This window comes from Nycticebus coucang, chromosome 18, assembly GCF_027406575.1.
Source record: "Nycticebus coucang isolate mNycCou1 chromosome 18, mNycCou1.pri, whole genome shotgun sequence".
In the NCBI taxonomy this organism is placed as follows: domain Eukaryota; kingdom Metazoa; phylum Chordata; class Mammalia; order Primates; family Lorisidae; genus Nycticebus; species Nycticebus coucang.
The window spans coordinates 59,291,546-59,314,056 of NC_069797.1; the positions used below are offsets into that span (position 1 = coordinate 59,291,546).

A 22,511-nucleotide genomic window follows, 5' to 3' on the forward strand; every position below is an offset into this window, starting at 1 on the left:
AGGTTTACATTAGTAGTGTACCCTCCTGCTGCATGTTTTGAAGAATGGGCCTGAGTATTTCCTGTAGAGCTGGTCGAGTCATGGCAAATTTCCTCAGCATGTGGATGTCAGTGAAGTATTTGATTTCTCCATCACAAATTAAACTCAGTTGAGCAGGATATAGGATCCTGGGCTGGAAATTAATTGGTTTAAGAAGGTTAAAGGTTGATGACCATCCTTTTCTGGCTTGGAAAGTTTCAGCTGAAAGATCTGCAGTCATTCTTATACTTTTCCCTTTGTAAGTAATACTACTTTTCTTACGCCTGGCTGCTTGTGGAAGTTTCTCCTTCATGTTAACATTGGCAAAATTAATTACAATGTGTCTAGGATATACTTTGTTTGGATTGAGTTGTGCTGGGGTTCTGAAACTCTACTATCTGAATTTCTGTCTACTATCTGTCTCTTGCAATACTTGGGAAATTCTCTGCCATAACGTCTTGGAGCAGAGAATTTGTGCCTTTGGGACCATCCTCTTCTTCAGGAATCCCTGTAATTCAGATGTTTGATTTCTTGGAATGATTCTATAACTCTCGGGGAATACTCTGCTCTTTTTCTCCATTTTTCTGCCTGTTGGAATGCTTGGATAGTTCAAAAGACTTGTCTTCTTTATCTGAGATTCTTTCTTCACACTGCTCAACTCTATTTCTGAGAGACTCTTCTGTATTTTGAAGTTCCTCTAATACTTTTTTCAATTCCTTAAGCTCTGCTATAGCTTTCCTCATTATATCCATATTCTTGGTGACTTTGTCTTTGAATTCATTAATTTATTGAGACAACTTCTGAACTGTTTTTTGGTTCTCTGTTTCCATCTTTTCCTCCATTACAATGATCTTATTTGCCATCCATATTCTAAATTCTATTTATGACATTTCAGCAATTTCTCCGTGGATGGGATTCTGTTTTATTTTCTTTGATGTCTCCCAGGAGGCATTGATCTGCTCTGATTTCTCATGTTGCCAGAGTTCTTCAGCTGATTCCTCTTCATGAGTATTTTTAGCTTTACTCTTTTTCTCTTTTTTAATATGTTAATTATACTATTTTAGTTGAATTGATAGGTTGCCCTTGATGAGTCCATCTGTTACTGTTGCAGTGCCACTGCTGCACTAACAGAGGCAGACAAGTGGTGAATCTGCAGCCCCAGACAGTGTTTCCAGGGGGGCAAGAATCAGTATGCAGTACTGGCCCAGAGTTTCAAGCAAAGTCTCTCTTCCAGTGATGGCTCCACCCACCAAATCAAGCTCATGAGGCTACTCTACTAGAGGCTACCCTACTGACAACACTGGCCCAGAGTTCAGGAGAGATGCTTATGCACTGGGCACCATCCAGCCCATCAAGTGCTAAGGGCTGCAGCTCTGTGGGCGGCATAGGCCCAGAGCTCAGACAAAGTCACTCAGGCACTGGGCACCACCTGCCCAGTCAAGCTCAGGAAGCTGCCACCCAGTGGGGGGTGCAGGTCTGTAGTTTTTCTTCTGCTTTCTTATTTCTGCCACTTGGTTTGGCCTGGGTGATGAGTACCTCATGCAGTCCTCTTGGTGCAGAGCTCCTCTCATCCAGCTTCCATCCACTTTAGTCCAATATCTCTCCCTTAGGCCCAACCTAATTTTATCTATTTATTTTAAAGACAAGGTCTCACACTGTTACCCTGGTGGGACTGCAATGGCATAATCACAGCTCACAGCAGTCTTTTTCTCCTGGGCTCAAGGGACCCTCCTGCCTCAACCTCCCAAATAGTGTACAAAGTAATTTTTTAATTAATTGTTTTTATTGGAAGATAATTATAAATGCACAAACACTTGTAAGACAAATACAGAGAGGACTCAGTGCTTGTAGCTCTGCAGTTAGGACGCCAGCCACATGCACCAGGGCTGGTGGGTTCAAACCCTGCCCCAGACTGCTAAACAAACAAACAAAAAAAAAGCCAGGCATTGTGGCAGGCACTTGGAGCCCCAGCTACAAGGGAAACTGAAGCAAGAGAATCACTTAAGCCCATGAGTTTGAAGTTGCTGTGAATTGTGATGCCACGGCACTCTATGGAGGGCAACATAGTGAGACTGTTTCAAAAAAAAAGAAAGAAGGAAAAATACAGAGAGTCTTTATAATCTTTATCCAATTTTTCCCAATGGTAACATCTTGAAAAACGATGGGACCAAGATGGGATAATGATGGGATCGACCAAGATGTTGATACTGACACAATTGACTAATCTTATTTTACCTGTACTCCAATGTGTATGTGTGTGTGTATACACATGCATGCACATGTGTGTATATGTAGTTTCATGCAATTTTATCAAATGTGTAGATTCAAGAATGCACTACACAGTCAAGAGAAAAAATATCTCTGTGACAATGAGTGTCCCTTTAGTTGCCCTTGGTAACCACACCCCCTCCCTCCCTCACCTTCCTTCCCCACTTCTAACCCTTTGCAACCACTAATCAAATCTCCACTTCTATAATTTTTTCATTTCAAAAATGCCATGTAAATGGAACTGATAAGTATGTAAGCAGCATAATCTTCCATGGAGTTATCCAAATTGTATGTATTGTGTATTGATAATGTATTCTCTTTTTTCGTTGAGTAATATTCCATGACTTTTTTTTTTTTAACATTAGGGTTATTTCCAGAGTGAATGCTGTGTCTTAGGGAGTGAAAAGTTTGGTAGGTCTTGCTATGTGTTGCAGAGCTATTCTCCAGAAAGCCCAGCCAGGTCCCCAACCCCACCAGCAAAATATAAGTGGGCATATGCCATAGTTTGCCAGGGCTACCTTAGTAAGTAGCACAAACTAGAGGACTTAACTAAAGTTTATTGTCTCACAGTTCTGGAGGCTAGAAGTAGGAGTCCAAGATCAAGGTGTTTACAGGGTTAGTTCCTTCTGAGGGCTGTGAGGAAGAGTCTATTCTGGGCCTCTCACAGACCTTCTGCTGGTTTGCTGACAATCTTTGGCATATGTTGGACACCTTGTAGAAGCATCACCCCATCTCTGCCTCATCTTCTCATGGCAATCTCCCTGTGTCCAAATTTTCTCCTTTGTATAAGGACACCAGTCTGATTAGAGCCTGCCCTAATGACCTTGTCTTAACTAATTACATCTGTCCTAACTAATTACATCTGTAACAACCCTATTTCCACGTGAGGTCATGTTCTAAGGTACTGGGGTTTAGACATATAAATTTGGGGGGCACAATTCAACCCATAAAGTTGCCAACCCTAGGTTTGGGCTGTAATTTTTTAAGATGAATTTAATAGTTGTACCTTCATTTCTAGAAAGGCTGTTTTTCTGTCTGATGATTTACTAGCTTTTGTTCCTACAGAGCTGCCTGTTTTATGTTCACTCTCCAAACCTTCAATAAAGCAAGGGGGATACACCCTCCCCTTCCAAAAGCTCCCCTGCCAGGGAAGAAGTTATTCCTCCAAACAATTCCAATACCAGGTGGAAAGTGGCTGGTGCCACTGATGCTTTTTTCTATTATAAAAAGATTTTTTGTGGGGGAGTAGTTCTCAGTTCACAGCAAGATTGAGTGGAAGGTACAAAGATTTCTCATGTACCTCCTGTGCCCACACATATATGGCCTCCCCCATTATCAACATCCCCCACAGAGTGATGCATTTGCTACAGTTGATGAACCTCCACTGACACATCATTGTCACCTAAAGGCCAGTTTACATTAGGGTTTACTCTGTGTTGTACATTCTATGGATTTAGGCAAATGTCTAATGACATGTATCTACCATTATAGTGTCATACAGAATATTTTCACTGCCCCCAAATTTTATATGCTTTGCCTATTCATCCCTCCCCCACTTTCCCCAACTCTTGCCAACCATTCTTCTTTTTACTATATTCATAGTTTTGCCTTTTCCAGAATGTCATGTAGTTGGATTCATACCAAATGTAGCATAGCCTTTTCAGATTGGCTTTTTTCACTTAATAATATGCATTTAAGGTTCTTCCAGGTCTTTTCATGGCTTGATAGCTCATTTCTGTTTAGTGCTAACTAATATTGCACTGTCATGGTGCAACATGGTTTATCTGGTCACCTACTAAAGGATATCTTGGTTGCTTTCAGGTTTGGGCAGTTATGAGTAAAGCTGCTACAAAAATCTGTGTGCAAGTTTTTTTTGTTTTTTTGTTTGTTTGTTTTTGTTTTTTGAGATAGAGTCTCAAGCTGTCACCCTGGGTAGAGTGCTATTACATCACAGCTCACAGCAACCTCCAACTCTTAGGCTTAAGCAATTCTCTTGCCTAGCCTCCCAAGTAGCTGGGACTACAGGCACCTGCTACAATGCCCAGCTATTTTTTGGTTGTAGTTGTCATTGTTTGGCAGGCCTGGGCTGGATTCGAACCCTCCAGCTCCGTCATATGTGGCTGGCACCCTAGCCACTTGAGCTACAGGCACCAAGCAAGTTTTGTGCAAGTTTTTATGTGGACATAAGTTTTCAAATCATTTGGATAAACACCAAGGAGCATGATTGCTGTGTTGCATAAAGAGTATGTTGGTTTGGTGCCCATAGCTCAGCAGTTAGGGCACTGGTCACATACACCAGGGCTGGCAGGTTTGAACCTGGCCCAGGTCTGCTAAACAACATATGATAATTGCAACAAAAAAACAGCCGGGGGTTGTGGCAGGCACCTGTAGTCCCAGCTACTTGGGAGGCTGAGGCAAGAGAATTGCTTAAGCCCAAGAATTTGAGGTTGCTGTGAGCTGTGACGTCACAGCACTCTACCAAGGGTGACATAATGAGACTGTCTCAAAAAAAAGAGTATGTTTAGAGTTGCAAGAAAATTAACTGCCAAACTGTCTTCCAAAATGGCTGTACCATTTTGCTTTCCCACCAGAAATTAATGAGAGTTCCTGTCACTCTATCCTGGCCAGATGCAGATTTTTTTGTTTGTTTTTTGTTTTTGTTTTTTGAAGAACAAAGCATTAAGGACCTTCAAAGGAGAGAACAATTTCTTCCCCCTGGGGTGGGTTTGAGATCTTCATGGTGAGACGTGGTGTTTGGACCAGACTTTGAAAGATAGGCCAAATTTGGAAAGTATATTATGCTCCTTTGACTCTTTGGGATTGTAGAGTCTTTGAACTGGAAAGAACCTCAGAGGTCATCTGGTTTCTTTCTATACTTGGTTATTGAGGAGGCTCTTCCCTCTAATTAATGGAAACTGAAGGTTCTGCATATTGGCTGCATTTTTAAACAGATTTTGCTTCCACTACTCAGTGCTAAGAAGGGAATGTCTGGACTTGGAGTCTCATTTTTAGGCAGCTGCCTGCATTGAGAGATGTACAAATCATCCTGTCTTTATTTGCACACCCATAAACATGGAATGCTATATGCTGTTAAGACGAATGGGGTAGAACTCTAAGAAATAACTAGAATAAAATTTTAAAAACAAAGCATAGATATCTTTATGTACACACACATCAGTAAGCTTACGGATGCATAGTTTTTCTTTTCTTTCTTTTTTTTTTTTGTTCAATAAAGTTTTATTTTTCCAAATATATGGTTGGTTGGACCCTGTTCACGCATCTTCACCAGTAGCTGGGGCATCTCCACCCTTGGTATTTCTGGTGTAAACTACTTGAGCTCTATGCTTTGAAACCAGTTAGATAAGGCCTTTACTAAGGAGCTCCTGAAGGGCTGCCCTGGCCAGGGAACCTCGAATCCTCAGTCTCTCAGAGACCACGGCAGGAGTGATAAGCTTATAGTTGGGAACTTCCTTACAGAGTTTGTCATACGTAGCTTTGTCAAACAAGACTAGGTTGTTGAGCTTGTCCCGAACTTTGCCTTTGGGCCACTTCTTCTTTTTGGCCTTGCCTCCAGATTTGTTCACTGGGTCTTTGTCTTTCTTGGCCGACTTTCTGGCATCTTTCTTCTTGCGTCCTTGGGTGGCATTGCGAAGCTAGGAGAGGAGCTGCCACTACTGCAACCTGGCTAAGATGTCCGATGCATAGAGTTTTTCTTAGAAGGATATGATACTAGTAGTTACCTTTGGAGAGATTAAAGATTTGGAGTAAAAGGAGTCTGTCTCACTTTTCATTATAGGTCTTTATGTTATTTAAATTTATTACTATGGGGTGGCACCTGTGGCTCAGTCAGTAAGGCGCCGGCCCCATAAACCGAGGGTGGCGGGTTCAAACCCGGCCCCGGCCAAACTGCAACCAAAAAATAGCCGGGTGTTGTGCCGGGCGCCTGTAGTCCCAGCTACTCGGGAGGCTGAGGCATGAGAATCGCTTAAGCCCAGGAGTTGGAGGTTGCTGTGAGCTGTGTGAGGCCACGGCACTCTACCGAGGGCCATAAAGTGAGACTCTGTCTCTTAAAAACTAAATAAATAAATAAATTTATTACTATGTACATATAGTATTAACTGTCCATTAAAATGTTTTAAATACTTTAATAACACTGTTACCAGATTTATCTATTAGTGTTCTGCCTTAAGTTTGTGTAAAACTATCAAGATTATGTTGTTGGGCAGCACCTATGGCTCAGTGGGTAAGGTGCTGGCCCCATATACCAAGAGTGGTGGGTTCAAACCCAGCCCAGGCCAAACTGTAACAACAACAAAAAAATTATGTTGTCAAAGAGGTTTGACAAATAGTGAACCAGTCTAATTGGTTCATGTGACAGAGGGGGGTGGGAACCTTAGAGAGGCTCCTTCTCTGCCTCCAGAGGCTTTTTTGTCTGGGAGAAAAGATATTCACTTTCTCTAACTCCACCTCCACCCCACCTCCACCACAGAGGAAAAGGAATATAATGCTGATAGTGGTAGTTAAGATATCTGGGGGCAGGAGATATATTTTGGGATTGCCTGTTAGCAGGATCACTCAAACCCCCAAATGCCACCCAATCATCATGTCAGGCCACCTTGAGCCTGCTACCCCAGTTCCTTTCTTAAGTATACAAATCTCACCTCCCTCCAATTGGGTGAACCACTGTACCCATGAATATTCCTAACATAGAACATTTCTGGTACTAGAGAGAGAGACTCCACAAATAGCTACTGCATAAATATGACCATTATGGAACCTACAGCTAGCTTCGGATGGCTTTTTAGATGATAATTATTTTAAAAATCTAGAAAAAGCAAACATAAAACCTAGATATAAAACCATCAAAAAAATCAACTGGGATAAGGAGGACAGAAAAGACAATTTCTTTGTAATGTAAGACATTTATTTTGGTTACAATTTTAGTGTTTTAACACTGATTTGTGATACAACGAACATTAAATTTGGTTTTGTTTTTCTTTTAACCAATTTTATACCTCTCCCTTTTCTGTCCAGAAAATTCACTCTTTCACAATCAAATTATCCCAAAATTTGGCAGGAAGTAAGGGAGAACAAAAGTTAAGCTTACAATCAATCTGCTCTCTCAACTTGAGATGGCCTCTATTTCCAATCACAATAAAATCTTGACTTGGAAAGACCATCATTGTTGGCTCTTCAATTATTTCTGAAACAAGTTTTATGAAAAAGAAATTTTTCTATGAGAAAAGCTCATATCTTCATATTTAAGGTCAGTGCTTACTTTGATTAAAACATTAGCATCTTAACATTAACTTGCGCACAAAAGGCACCAAATTCCCCTTTCTGAACCGTCACCACGGCGGGGACGCAGCGTCACCTGCTGGCCAGTATATTATTACTCGCCTACCCTAATTTCCCGGGGGTACTAAACTCCAAGTAAGGATCCCCAGAGACCCCTCAGAGCCAAAAGGCACCTTAGAGGTCTTCTAGATGAGTCCCCTCGTTTGATAGGTGGAGGTTTCTGCTCTCAAGATAAATCAGAGTGGCAGGGAAACATACCAGCCTGTGGAAAGGTGTACTGCTTTAAGATTGAAAAGAAAATTGTTTGGCGCTCTCCTTTTGCCCGGATGGAGCGCTGTCAGCAGAAGGGATTGGGGGGGTGGGGGTGGGGGATAGTAAGGGCATCCTGAGTTCCTATCCCATCACTTCCCAGGGGGTGGAAAACTGTCTGGGAACAGCTCCCACTCACAGCTGGGCATGTGTTGGCTCTTACACAACAGAATTTTATTTTACTTAAAGTGCTAGGAGCTAAATCTCGTGAGGTTTCAGGGATGAAAAACGATATATCAAGAAATCCTAAGTTATTGGCGTAAAAGTAGCCCCAAAATAAAGGCAGTAATTCTCCCAATGGCTTTCTCTCCTTCATGCCCACACAGGCCTTGGAGAGGTCCCAGATTAACCAGCCACATCCCCCTGCTGTGCTCACCTAAGTAGCTGTGGCTTCCTAAGGAGTGACCACTGCCTGGACCCGGAAGGGAGCACTAGCCCCAGTGATTCCTCTAGGAGCACAGAAGAGGCTCTGACTTAAGAGTGCTACATGTCACCTGGAAGAAGAGCTGCACACTCTAACCCAGTTGGGGACCTACACTTGTTACTTCCTACTCCAGGGCTGGGGTCAAGAGCGTGTGCAGTGCACTTGGATACTCTTGTGGAGCTCATTTCTTGAGAAATATTGTATTAAAGAAAGAACCCAGCCTCAGCAAGCAGCAAACCTGAAATCTTACCTCAGCTGTGCCTTAAAGAGCTAGGCAAAGGGGGAGGGGCACGCCTTTCATCATTCTGAAACCCAGTTCCCTTTTTTTTTTTGTTTTGAAAAGATCACAATATATGAATAAGCTCTACCAACTTTATAGGGTTACTGTGAGGTTCAAGTTAGATTAAGTAGGAAGGCTACCTGAAAACTGTGAAGTGAGGCACACAGTTTGGGGGACTGCCATCTCACTTAGGTGGGTCTATCTGGACAGCTCAGTGTCTGGAAAAGCTACAGTCTAGTAGTCCACAGCTGCTGTGATCACACAGAAAAGGGGACAGTGAATGTCCAGGCTATGCAGGGCCAATCCTGTGTAATCAGAAATCCTCCCACCTAGAAGTGAGGCCTTGCAACATACCTGCTTCTCTTAGTCCTAGCTGGAAGCTTCTGGTCAACTGAAAAAGGCACATTCCCCACCTGGACGTGTTAATACTGTCTGAACTTAAAATTTAAAACTGAATTTTAAATAGTTAACAAAAGTCCCTGATATTTCCTTCAGTGCAGGTAAGACTCCTTTGCAATTCCTTGCCAGTGATCTTACCATGAATTCAGGCTTCTGGGAGTCTGATACACCCACCAGAACAATGTCCTATATATGTTTGGCATTCACAGAGTTTAATTCCACATACTTTTATCAGACACCCTGTGCTACGGGTCAGGGGCTTGACTGAGGGCCTTCTCTCTGCCCAGAGTGACCCTAAAGATAAACAGCATTACACCGCTTTCCATGACAACGACAACATGAAGTCCTAACAGGACTGTGTCCAAAACAAAACTCCTATATTCTGGCAAATGTACACATACATAAGAGTGCTAGTGCATCCTGATATCATCCTAAAAAAGTCTTTTAAAAGGTTGTTTCTGTTTGTTTGCTCTACCACTAATACAGGATCCATTTGGCCACTCTGCCATGTCTTGCTTCTGCCTGGGCTAAGTCCTTCCAGGGACCTTGCACTGGCACCAGAGAGCCTTAAGAGCCACCTGTAGATGGCAGGGTGTGTGCCTGGGACCATTCGTTCCCTTTCTTGTCCCTTGGCTGCGTTTCCGAGAGGTACACCCCCCCACACACACACCTACACACACGCACCGTCATTGGCCAGCTTCCTCCTTCGGGTCTCGAAATAGCAACTGAGACAAAAAGCAGTTTGCACGAGTGGCTTGGGCTCACCCACACTATAATTGAGGACAAAACCTTTGTAATTCTCCAAGTGGTGGAGTTTTTAAATAGGCTGGACTTCAACACCCTGTTTTCTAAAAAAGAAAAATAAAACCATGCCCAAAGCATCGCTCTTCTAACAAATGAAGTGACTGAAAGAGGTCCAAGAGAAATCTTCCAAAGCTGTGAGTTCTGCATTCAACCTTTCAAAGATTCACATTTTTAAAACTCTATGGATTTAGAACAGTCCTCTGGGAGAATTCATTGCCCACCCAATTAATCCCAAGGAAATAATTAAAATGCAGCCTTTTGTGGGAATCTCCATCCACTACAACTGACAGACACCCCCCTGCCCCAGCCTCAGAGCTTGTGATGCGAGAACTCTGCCATGCACAGCGTGGAAGGCTGCAGGGACACCTGGGGACACAGATGTGGTGGGGAGGGGTCCCGTGTTTGCCTAGTTCCTTTACTAGGGCTCAAGTGCTGAGGTTCTCTTTCAGGACACGATTTGGGGGTAAGGGAAGGGAGGTCATAAGGGGCCCCTGTGAGCATCTCAGGCCTCCCACTCCTACAGACCTCTTGCCCTGGGCCATCAAGAAGCATGCAGGCCATAGGCCTTTCCCTTCTGAGCCCCCACCCCAAGGAAAAGGACATCATAAGTTACAACAGGACAACCAGGGAGCAAAGATGCCTTCCTTACCAAGCTTCTTTATATGTTCCCCAGGGGGAAAGTGTCCCAGAACTATGTAGAGACAGACTTGTGGGCATGTGCCTTGTGATGCTGAGAGCAGAATACAGTGTGTTTTCTAAACATGGCGGCTTGGGACACCTTCAACCAGGGCCTCCCTGGAGAACCTCTCAAGAAGAGGCAGCAGGGGCCCTAGAGTTTCAATTTCCCTTCCTTGACTAGTCTGTCATTGAGCTGGCAGAGTTGGGCCAGGAAACCATCGTTGGGGCCGATCTCACGGTTCTGCCTCACAATGCTCAGGGCAGACCTGACGTCCATCTTCTGCCGCATCATGAGGTATGCAATGACGAGAGTCGGGGAGCGGCTGTAACCCTCACGGCAGTGGACGAGTACCCGGCCTGCAAGAAACAGGGAGGCGTGGTGAGCTACGGACATCTGATTCACACCACAACTCTGGTTGAGACTCTTCCATGAGATGCCAATTAAAAGCACAAAGTCATGCCACTGGGCACCCACCAGAATGGATAAAATGAAAACGATGGAAAATGCAAAGCGTCAGTAAGGATAGGGAGCAACTAGAACTCTTCTGCACGGCTGGGGAAGGTAGGATGTAAATTGGTACCACCACTTTGGAAAATGGTGGTAGTTTTATCTCCTCAAACAGAACACTTGCATCCAGATCCATGACAAACAGGAAATATATACACATGTTCCCAAACAGACATGGGCCAGCACTATTCAACCCAGCCCCAAGCTGGAAACCTCTAGGGGCCTATCAATAGAATAGATAAGTAAAAAGACTGAGCAATCTACGACTCACAAGAAACAACATAAATGAAACACACAAACACGAGGTGTCTGATTCCACGGAGCAGAAAAGTGGGTGAAACTGATCTGTTTTTGGAAGCTTGGATAGGGTAACTCTGGGAGTAACTACACACTCATGATATGGGTACTTCTTTGTATGCATTTTATACTTCAGACAAAAGCAAAACATGGAGGAACTCAAATGTCCATCAACAGGCCGAATGAGGTGGCTCATATCTGTAATCCCATCACTCTGGGAGGCCAAAGTGGGTGGATTGCTTGAGCTCAGGAGTTCAAGACCAGCCTGAGACAGAGTGAGACCTTATCTCTAATAAAAATAGAAAAATTTGGTACCTATAGCTCAAGCGGCTAAGGCACCAGCCACATACACCACAGCTGGCGGGTTGGAATCCAGCCCGGGCCTACCAAATAACAATGACAACTAAAACAAAAAACAGCCAGGTGTTGTGGCCTGTGCCTGTAGTCCCAGCTAATTGGGAGGCTGAGGCAAGAAAATCACTTTAGCCCAGGAGTTGGAGGTTGCTGTGAGCTGTGATGCCATGGCATTCTACCCAGGGTGACAGCTTGAGGCTCTGTCTCAAAATAAATAAGTAAATAAATAAATATAGAAAAATTAGCTGGGTGTCATGGTGTGCACCTGTAGTCCCACCTACTCAGGAGGCTGAGGCAAAAGGATCACTTGAGCCCAAGAGTTTGAGGTTGCTGTGAGCTATGACACCATAGCACTCTACCCAGGGCAAGAGAGTGAGACTCTGTCTCAAAAACATAAAAACAAAACAAATGTCAACAGGTGAATGAATAAACCACCAGTGGCACATCCATACACCCCACTACTACTCAGCAATAAAAACGCAACAACATAGATGAAGCTAAAAATAATTATGCTGAGTGAAACAGACCAGACAAAAAAAGAGAGTACATAACTGTGTGATTTCCATTTATAGAAAACTCCACAAAATGCACACTAATCTCAAGTGACAGGAGGCAGATCAGTAGTTGCTTGAGAGTACAGGATAGAGAGGAGTGGGAGGGAGGTGACATAGGGACATGAGGGAAATTTAGGGGGTGACGGACATGCTCACTATCTTGGCTATGATGATGGTTTCATGGGTGTATACATCCATCAAAACTTCAAAACTTATGTGCAGTCTGTTGAATGTCAAACATACCTCAACAATGCAATTTAAAAAACAAAAGGATACATATTAAGTACAAACACAAAAACAAAACAATCACACACACACACAGGCCCTCAAATGGTCTATGAGGTCCTGCAAAATCTGGTCTCCAGCTGTGACGTCATCTCTTTCTCTTCCCTTGCCCTCCACTCTAGCTGGCTCTGGCCTATAATTCCTCTTTCCCCCAGGCTTTGCTTAAATGTCCCCTTCCCAGGAAGGCTTTTTCCACCCACTCTCTCTCAATCCACAAGCCCAGTCCTATTACTTATCCTACCTAATCTCCTTCTCCCAGCTTTATTCTCCCTGCAACCTGCCACGGATCAGATCATTCTCACATGTTTACTGTCATCCTCCCACTGTGATGTAAACTCCACAAGGGCAGGGATGTCATGTGGTTTTCTCTCTTCTGGTTGATGAGGAGATGCTAGAGGTCAATGTCACCAAAGTCCTAGCATGTTACAGGAGGCCCCATGAACAACATGCCTTGGCTTCTCCCCACACAGAGTGCTTAGTTCAGTGCTTAGTTGTGTCCCTTGACACCCCCACACTGAGCTCTCCCTCCATCTGCACCACTTCCACTCCACTCTCCACCTACCAGCTGGAGAGATCTTTCCAAAACACAAATATGACCTGTCACCATTTGCAGGGGAGAATCTGGTCACCAAAGAGTGGCTTCCAAGGCCAGCTGCTCACAGCCTTGACATTTTTCCACACTTTTTCTCACCTCTACGCCTTGGCACAGGTTGTTCCCTCTACCAGGAATATATCTCCCTCTCGGCTACCTGGTAAACAACTACTCAGCCTGGTAAACAACTACTCAGCCCTTATGACACCGGTTCAATTATTTCCCTTGTCAGCACAGGTACTTAAAATCCAAATCTTCAAAGGTTCATGAACCTGGGTTTAAATTTTAACTTGATGGTTAAATGTGTCAATTTGACTAATCTACAGTGCCCAGCTGCTTGGCCAAACGCTAGTCTAGATGTTGCTATGAGGCTATTTTGTAGCTGTAACTAACGTCTACAATCAATTGACTTTAAGGGGTCCGCCACAATCAATTGACTTTGAGTGAAAGGGACTGCCCTTGATAATGTGGGTGGGCCTCACCAAAACAGTTGAAGAACTTAAGGACCACAACGGAGGTTTCCTGGAGAAGAAGTAACTATTCCTCAAGATTATAACAGAGAAATCCTGAGTCTACTTGGTGGCCAGGCCTACAGACCTAAGACTTGCCTGCCCCCACAATCACAGCCAACTCCTTAAAATAAACCATATGTGTATATATAGGAATATATATAAATCAATACAATAAACATACATTAATACAGGGTATCCATAAAGTTTGTATGCAATTTACTATGTTAAACTATTTTAATAGGCACATGAACTTTATGTCCACCCTGTATAAAAAATAAATCATATCCGTACAATAAGGATGACTTTAAAAAATCATATATACAGAAGATGCCAAAAAATGTATACTCATTTTAAGAAAGGAAAAAACTGTATTAAATTTGTGATACTCAAGTCATGTTTGACTTCTGCAATTACAAAAGGTTCTCAATGTGACTTGTGTTCATCTTTTGTTATCAGTATATATTGAGTATTGCAATTTTAACAGCTTTTTCCGTTCTTAAAATGTGTATACATTTAGGGGGGACTCTCTGTATACGAATATATGTATAGTTGTTTCTCCATATCTATGGGAGATTGGTTCCGGAACATCCCACAGATGCCAAAATTCATGGATGCTCACTTCTGTAAAATGTCATAGTGTTTGCAAATAACCTACACATATCCTCCCATATACTTTAAACCACCTGTAGATTACTTATAATATCTAATACAATGTAAATACCATTTACATTTCACATGCTATGTGGATAGCTGCTACACTGTATTGATTAGGGAATAATGACAAAGGAAAAAAGTCTGTACATGATCAGTACAGATGTAGTAACCTTTTTTTCCTGAATATTTTTTTTCCCTTGGAAACTGATACTTTTTTTTTCTTTTATTGTTTGGGTTCACTGAGGGTACAAAGAATTAGGTTACACTGATTGCATTTGTTAGATAAAGTCCCTCTTATAATTGTGTTCTGTCCTAAAGAGGAGTGCCATACACCATGACCCCCAACCCCCTTCCTCCTCCCCTCTCCTGCATTCCCCTACCCCACCCCTTGTATTAGCTCATCTGCCTTCATATTAGAATTGAGTACACTGGATTCTTGCTTCTCCATTCTTTTCCTGAATATTTTTAATCAGCAGTTGGTTGAATCGACAGATGTAAAACCCATAGATACAGAGGGCCAGCTTCATATTCTGTTGGTTCTATTTTTCTGGAGAATCCTGACCAATACACTGGTCATAACACTATGACCCACTAACTTCATGGTGCCGCCAGTAGACCCATTTCATGAGGTATTTGGGGGTTTAAAGGAGACCACACAAAAAGCCACTCAACTGGTGCCTTGCATACGAAGTCCTCAGAACTGTTACCCAATACTAGGAGCCCTCTGTTGGCACCTAGAACATCCTCAGCTACATCAGCCCAGTCCTGGGCCATTGCTGGCCATGTACAGATCTACTCTCCTCTTCCAGGGGGTGAATTCCTTAGGAGTGAGGACTGTGGAGTATATATTATTTTTGGATCCCTTATAATGTCTATGGTCATTATAAGGGACCTTATAATACTAGGTCCCAGTAAACAGTTGCTGACTAGTTGAAGAATGATTGCCCACTAACACCTCTACACAGCCATTATTTGGAAGGAAATCTGCCAGCTCAGAGTCTACCTGCTCCCATCACTTACCCACAAAACACTACTTTTCCAGCACCTCCCAAGTCAGGAAGGAGTCCTTTACTTTCCTGCCCATTCCCTCTCTGACTAGTATGCCTAAAGTGTTCAGAGTGGGACTGCCCCGCCCCCCACCTCCACCCTGGGAAAAGGACTCTGCAAAACAGCCACCTTACCACCTAGAACAGCAGTTCTCAACCTGTGGGTTGTGACCCACAGGAAGTATATTAAAGGGCTGCGGCATTAGGAAGGTTGAGAACCACTGATCTAGAACATACTCAAGGCACATAGAGCCCACTGGGGAAGGGGGTGGTTCAACCTCTGCCTCATCCCCCAGGCCAAGCCCAGATGCCATCTCTTCCACAAAGCCTCCCTTGGCCTCCCCAGCTGGAAGTGACTGTTCTCTCCCCTGAGCACCCCCAGCCATCCCACCCAGCTCTCTTAGTGAAAGGTTTCTGGGTCCCTTGAACCCTGCACATTGTTAAAGGTCAGCATTCTTCTGTCATCTGACTTGGCCAATCAACCTTAAAAGCATTTCCACTTGGCATTAGAACCCATGGAATTCACTGTCACTTGTTCAGTAACCATTTGCAGCATACCTACTATGTGCCTGACGTAGATCAGGAGACAGAAAAGGGATACAGTGGACGCAGCCTGAGGGAAGGCTTCACAGAAGAGAAGACACCATGCCCAGTACTAAAGCACAAGGAAGAGTTTGCCAGAGGACAGGGTAGGGAGAGGCAGAGACAGCTCTCTCTTTTTTTTTTTTTTTTTGAGACAGAGTCTCACTTTATCGCCCTTGGTAGAGTGCTGTGGCACCACAGCTCACAGCAACCTCCAACTCCTGGGCTTAGGCGATTCTCCTGCCTCAGCCTTCCGAGTAGCTGGGACTACAGGCACCTGCCACAATGCCTGGCTATTTTCTTTTTTTGTTGTTGTTGCAGTTTGGCCGTGGCTGGGTTCGAACCTACCACCCTCAGTATATGGGGCCGGCGCCCTACCCACTTGAGCTACAGGCACTGCCTTAGATAGAGCTTTCTCAACTGAAGTACCCAGGCTACCTGAGCTGAGGCAGGAGGTCTGAAAAAATCAGTGCATGTTCCTAGTTAGCTGGAACCAGGAAACAAAGTCAGAGACTATAAGTTCCCCGAACAGTTGACTCCTCGATTTTATATGAGAAAAGCAAAATCCTCCCCCATCAGAACCCTCATTCTGTATCTACGCAGAGCGACAAGCTTAATACAGCTGGAGTGGAAGTGGGTAGACTGGGCTGAGTGTGTAAGTGACCATGACAGACCATGAGGGGCCTCACACAAAAGTCTGCAGATTCCCTGGTCAATAAAACTTCTCTCCAGAGCCCTGACAGTGAGCTATCCAGTGGTCTGATGTAGTCCGTCTGCTGGAAATCACTTGGGTGAGAAGGCTGCTGGGTGTAGCAGAGAGAAGGCCAATAACACTGCACAGGGGTCACCTCCCCTGGGAGGGCATGGAATGGGGAGGGAGGACGAGGTCAAGGAAGGAGCTAAAAGCAGAAAGGGCAAGCGGCTGGGCCTGCTCAGCTGATACCTGCCCTGTGGCCTTCTAGGATTTCCTAACAGAAAGTCTTCTCTCACTGCCAGCGCCTCAGCAGTTCTCCCAGTCTTTCCTTACATTTGAAGGTTACAGAAAGTATCTTAAAAGCTGCTGGAAGATTTGGCATGGGGACCAGTTAGCCACACTACTCCCCATGTCAATACCTGGTCAGTGAGGTATGATGGGGAGTTCCCTGGGGAATTCCTGGGAGATGCTGTCCTTGCTCTTAAAAGAGAGAAACGTATGAAGAAATGGCTGCATTTTGGCCTGTTGGGATGTGGTGACTAGATCTCACCTTGGGAACACGAGGGTTCTGAACCCAATGTTGAGGTGGCAGAAGAGAGACAGGGAAAGAAAGTGGCCCAGACACCACCATAGAGCTGATAAACCAACTAGCCCTGGATAATAACAAATATTTCTTATGATTAAAGCTGCTTGGATTGGGGGGTAGGGGAGAAGCATGTAAGTGGCGGGAAACCAACCCTCAGCCAATGTCAAACCAAATGCAAGAGTCCTGGGTCTACACTGTGTGAATGAGCCACACAGGCAGCTCGGGGAGCAGGGAGAGAGCCACAGCTGTCAGTCATTCACCACAGGAAACACAGAATAAGAGGGTTTCCGAGATAAGACTTGCTGTGGGCCTGTGTTCTAGAAGGACAGTTATAGGGGCCTCCCATTTTTTTCCTGGGTAGCAGGTCCCTTACCGTTCTTTTGAGCCAAGGCCTGATCAATGAAGTCTGAAGCCTTTTCAAAGTAGGCGCTGAGGTTGAACTCCTGCGTATCATTGGCCTTGATGCCCAGGTAGATGATGCCAGAGTCCTTGTAGAAGTTGGCATTAGTGTTGACGTGCATGAAGGACCTGCCCTCAGCAGCATTCAGGACATGGGTGATACCCAGTTTCTGCAGCTTGGGGATATCCTGAGCCACAGACCTGGACAGGAGACAGTGGTAAGGGACAATTCACTGACCAACTGGCAATCCTGGCAGAGGGGACAGAGAAGGCTCTAAGCCTCTTGGCAAAGCAAGAACCCTCCATGCTCTGGCCCGTGCTCCAGCCTCATCTTACGATCTCTCCCTTCACTCCAGCCATATCAAATTACCAACATCTTCCCCAGATAGACTGGTGGTTTCATGCCCACCCTGTCCCCTCTGCCTGGAATGCCCTTCCCCCACCTTTTCTGTAGACATACCCCATCCTCATCTGTCACCAGCCTCTGTAGTATTTCCTCATCTCCACTCCATCCCATCTGGCACCATCTCCCTAACCAATGGTGGTAGGTGAACCAAGTGGTTACAGATGGACTCTGGAGCCAGAATGACTGGGTCAGAATGCAGCCCAGTTACCAGCCAGGCAACCTTGAGCAAGACACTTAAACTTCTTTCTTTCTTTCTTTCTTTCTTTTTTTGAGACAGAGTTTCACTTTGTTGCCCTCGGTAGAGTGCCATGGCATCACAGCTCACAGCAATCTCCAGCTCCTGGGCTTAGGCGATTCTCTTGCCTCAGCCTCCTGAGTAGCTGGGACCACAGGCACCCACCACAATGCACGACTATTTTTTTTTTTTTTTTTTTTGGCAGTTTCTGGCCAGGGCTGGGTTTGAACCCACCACCTCCAGCATATGGGGCCGGCGCTCTACTCCTTTGAGCCACAGGCGCCACCACCCCGGCTATTTTTCTGTTGCAGTTTGGCCGGGGGCTGGTTTAGAACCCTCCACCCTCGGTATTTGGGGCCAGCGCCCTACTCACTGAGCCACAGAAGCCACCTGACACTTAAACTTTCTGTGCCTCAGTTTCCTTCTCAGTAAAATGCAGATGATAATAGTGCCTACTCCCTATGAGTGTTAAACAGACTATTCTGCTGACAGAGCCTGACACCATAGTGAGCACTACTATTCTAATGCTCATCGGTGCTTCGTTGTTTCCAAGTCCCGACTGTGTGTTCCTTGAGGAGGAACCCTATCTGCTTCAGGTCTGTCTCCCCAGCACCTGCTGCAGCACCTGATACATAGTAGGTGCTAAATAAATAGGAAGTGAGTAAAAAAGAATGAAATGTTCACATGCCAAGCAGCCCCACCCCCACCCCAGAAGGGTCCTTCCTGCCACACTCCACTGGCCACATTTCTGAAGCTCTCATGGGTGAGTTAGGACTTGGGGAGCAAGTGGGCCCAAAAGAACCATGGGGGTGTCACAAAATATTTGATCTGAATCGTCAAATGGTCCCTTTATTTCACCTCACAAAAGAGTTCAATTCAAACAGTAGTCTACACTTTACAGAAAACACCGCCTCCTACAGAATCTCATTTGCCCATCTCAGCAGCCCTGAGAGCAAAGACGGACTGCAATACCACCACATGACAGAGCTCTGGCCTCAAGGACAGGTGGAGGGGCATGCATATGCTCCCCTTGGCTGCTGATGGTGGAGTGGGGAGGAAACCTCCTTCCCCTCAATGTTTAGTCCTGCTCTGTCTTCCACCTCACTCTGCTCTCATGCCCCAAAATCTGGCAAATGTGGCTCACACAGGCTCTGTCTGCCCTATGAGCACATAGCTGGAGCCCTGATGTTAAGGGTTCCTGATGGGTAGGGGAGCCTGAGTCCTCCCAGTACCTATGATCATTTGATCCTCCCTGCTGAGCACCCCACCCCCACCCTTGGCCAAGTCAAAGGAGGTCAAAGGATGCTTCTTCTATAGTGACTCAGCACTTGCCACTCTGGCTACCACCAGATGTTCACAACCTCGGTTTCCACACAGGAAGCAATGACAGCTGAGTGGCCAAAATGCCCAGGCAGCAGGAATCCTGAGGCTACCCAAGCCCACTTGCTGCTTGGATAGTTGGGGGGTGAGAAGGTGTTCCCAGAACTCTGAAATTAGTGGGGCCTTTGACTGGGACCATAGGATTCTGTTTTAGCTATGCCTGCTCAGGGCACTGCACAAGACTGTAAAGCAGTGGCTACTAAAAGAAACACTTTGAAGAGTCACTCTATTCATCTCCCTTCTCTAATATTAATTTGACATTCTACAAATTCACCACTGTCATTGTACTACCTCTACTATCAATGAACATTGTATACAGTGCCTGACACATCGTGGTAGCTCAAACTGGAGAATGAATGATGGAATGAATGAGACCACGAGAGGCTGGGTCTTGCCTCATGGACCCCTTCTAGCTCCATGATGACCCCAAATTTCCATGGCATTCCTTGGCAGGTTAAGCAGCAGGTCCTGGTGGAGGTTAGATACAGACATGAACAAGACACTGACTCTATCCTCACAATCCCTCAATTGCTTTGGGCCACCATGAGAGGAGATGTTAGTTCTGGGTTTTCAGGTCCCTTGGCTAGGCCTGTGGAGCTTAGGACTTTGGTAACTGGGTCTTCAGAGTAAGCTGTATAGGTATTCTTTCTTTCCTTTGGCTGGTATCTCAGCGCCTTTCTGGCTGGTTAACATTGGTTCTCTCCTGCTGCTGAGAAATTCTAACCAGTAGTTTAAATAAGAGAAAACAGAGAAATCAACCTCATACGCCTGTGCGTAATAAATATTACAGTAAATGCATTTCCTGGTGGTGAAAAAGTCAGGAACCTCTTCTAGGTGCCGGCTCAGGTCCTTACGGGGCTTATCGCTGCTTCGGTCTAGACTCTAGAATCTCATGTAAGTCAAACCCTAACTAGAAAATGGGAGAAGAGGACAGGAAATCCCAGCCCGGCTGTCTGGATATTTAGATTGCCTGATCCGGGCCTGCAGAGCGGGGAAAGTTCCACGCCCGAATTGTGACGTCAGCCCGTTGCCATGGCGGCGAAGGCAGACATTCCGCTGTGACCTCACTGCAGAACCAGGCAGCTGTCACATGATGAGCGGGCAGAAGACCGGCCTGGCGACAGAAGGCCACCTGTTAAGTGACCAAGGCTAAGACCGACCCCGCCCAAGACCGATCCACAAGCGGGTGGCGGCTAAGGGCGGGGCCAGGCGCCCCCTGGGGTTCGGGGCACCCGGCGATGAGCAAGGACAGCGCTGGGCCGGGCCGGGTCGGGGTCCAGCCCCTCCGCCCCACGCGAGGGTGAGCGTCGACTCCTCTCCCCACCATCCGCGGGTTCCCCCCGCCCACGCCTGCAGGTGGGCGGGGCGCGTCAGGGAGGGACGGCGGGGTGAGTTTGCTGGGGAGACTCACGCGTTGCCCACGTAGATCCTCGGGGTGACCTCGTTGCAGGGCTGGCTCGGGAGGCTGTAGCAACCGCTACCGTCTGACAGCAGGTCGTTGAGATCTTGCACCGAGAGCTCGAACGGGGCCGACATGGCGGCGGCCGGGCCCTGCACGCCGGGGCAGCAGCGAGCGAGGGGGAGAGCTGCGGGTCAGCTGGGCGGGGGCTCGCCAGACGGGAGCCGCCCCGCCCCGCCCCGGGGGCGGGCCCGCCGGGCGCTAGAAGTGGCGGAGCTCCGGCGCCGTGACGCCTGGGGGCATCCACGCTCCACGCTCGGGGAGGACGCGGATCGTTGGAACTGAGTGACGCTCCGCGGAACCCCCGAACGTGACTCTCAGGGATCCTCTCCCAAGCCCTGTCTAAGGCTGTTTGCACATCTTCATAAACTGGGAAGGGCAGCAATTTCCTTCACTGAGCCAAATGCGAGAGCAATAAATATTCCTAATAAAGGTACACCAGGGTGTGGCTTGGTTTTTCCAGGATATAGGGACACTCGTGTTCCACGTGTGAGCTGCTTCCTGCTGTGGACCAGCGGAGTGTTGTCACCACTCCGGCCCTTCCAAGAAACGCAGAATCTGCCCCCGTCCCCGCACCCAGCCCTGCTTGATCAGAATGTGTATTTTACCTACGCCAGGAGATCCCTAAGAAGGGCAAAGTCTGGGAAGCCCTACTCTGCGGCACGTCTGATTTCAACATTCATGGAGAGTCAATGTCTGTTTAAAATCTTGGCCTATATGCAGCCAGGCTTGAAAATCTGACCCTGGGGAATTAAGCTCTCTGAGCCTGTGGCTCAGAAAGAAATAGTGGCAATAATACCACCTAACTCCTACAGTTGTTGGAAGGGTTAAATATGACATCCAAGGACAGTGCCCAGCCCTACACAGTGAGCACTCGGTGTTGTTGTCCTCCCTCCCTGCATCAGCCAATGTGTTGAGCACCCAGTAGGTGTCACACCCTGTACTGGTGTGGAGATAAATAGGACTCCTTCACAGTCCTTCCTGGCACAGCTGTCAGCTCACTAGGAGCTACGTAGTATCAGCACCTCAGCACTTTCTGAGCTCCCGCTAAGTTGGAAAGACACAGTGTCTGTCCTGGAAGGAAGCGCCCCTCCCCCACTGCCATGTAAAATGGCGATTCCCTTCCCCAAAAGAGCGAATGTGGTCTCTGGAATTCAGGGAACCCACATTCTTAGCCCAGCTCTGCCACCAACTTGGTTCTTGAGATGCTTCACTGATGCTCTGGACTTGAGTGTCTTCATCTGCAAAATGAAGGGAATGGATCAGGTTATTGTTAATGTCACCTTTTCCCTCCCCAGAAAGCTTGTGGTCTTGCACCTGCCAGGAAACCATTGCAGGTGGAGACTGCTTGGCTTATAGCCCCAATGTGTATCCAACGCTGGAATTCTCTATCCGTCACCCCCACCTATGCCTTCCCACCCTTCCCAGCACACCACTCCTTTCCTTCTGGTGGTGGTTGGCAGCATCTACATTGTAGGCAGTAGGAAAAG

The 22,511-nt window shown here is 46.1% G+C and overlaps 1 protein-coding gene across 1 annotated transcript; it reads right to left on the reverse strand.

The window, feature by feature from the left end:
• Positions 1-9,394: 9,394 nt before the first annotated feature.
• Positions 9,395-21,452, reverse strand: DUSP3 (dual specificity phosphatase 3). Its single transcript, XM_053568993.1, has 3 exons — positions 20,974-21,452; positions 17,516-17,742; positions 9,395-10,835 (listed from the first exon to the last, which is right to left on the reverse strand). Exons 1-3 carry the CDS (start codon positions 21,096-21,098, stop codon positions 10,630-10,632), a joined length of 558 nt encoding a protein of 185 aa, XP_053424968.1. The 5' UTR covers positions 21,099-21,452; the 3' UTR covers positions 9,395-10,629.
• Between the last annotated feature and the right edge of the window lie 1,059 nt (positions 21,453-22,511).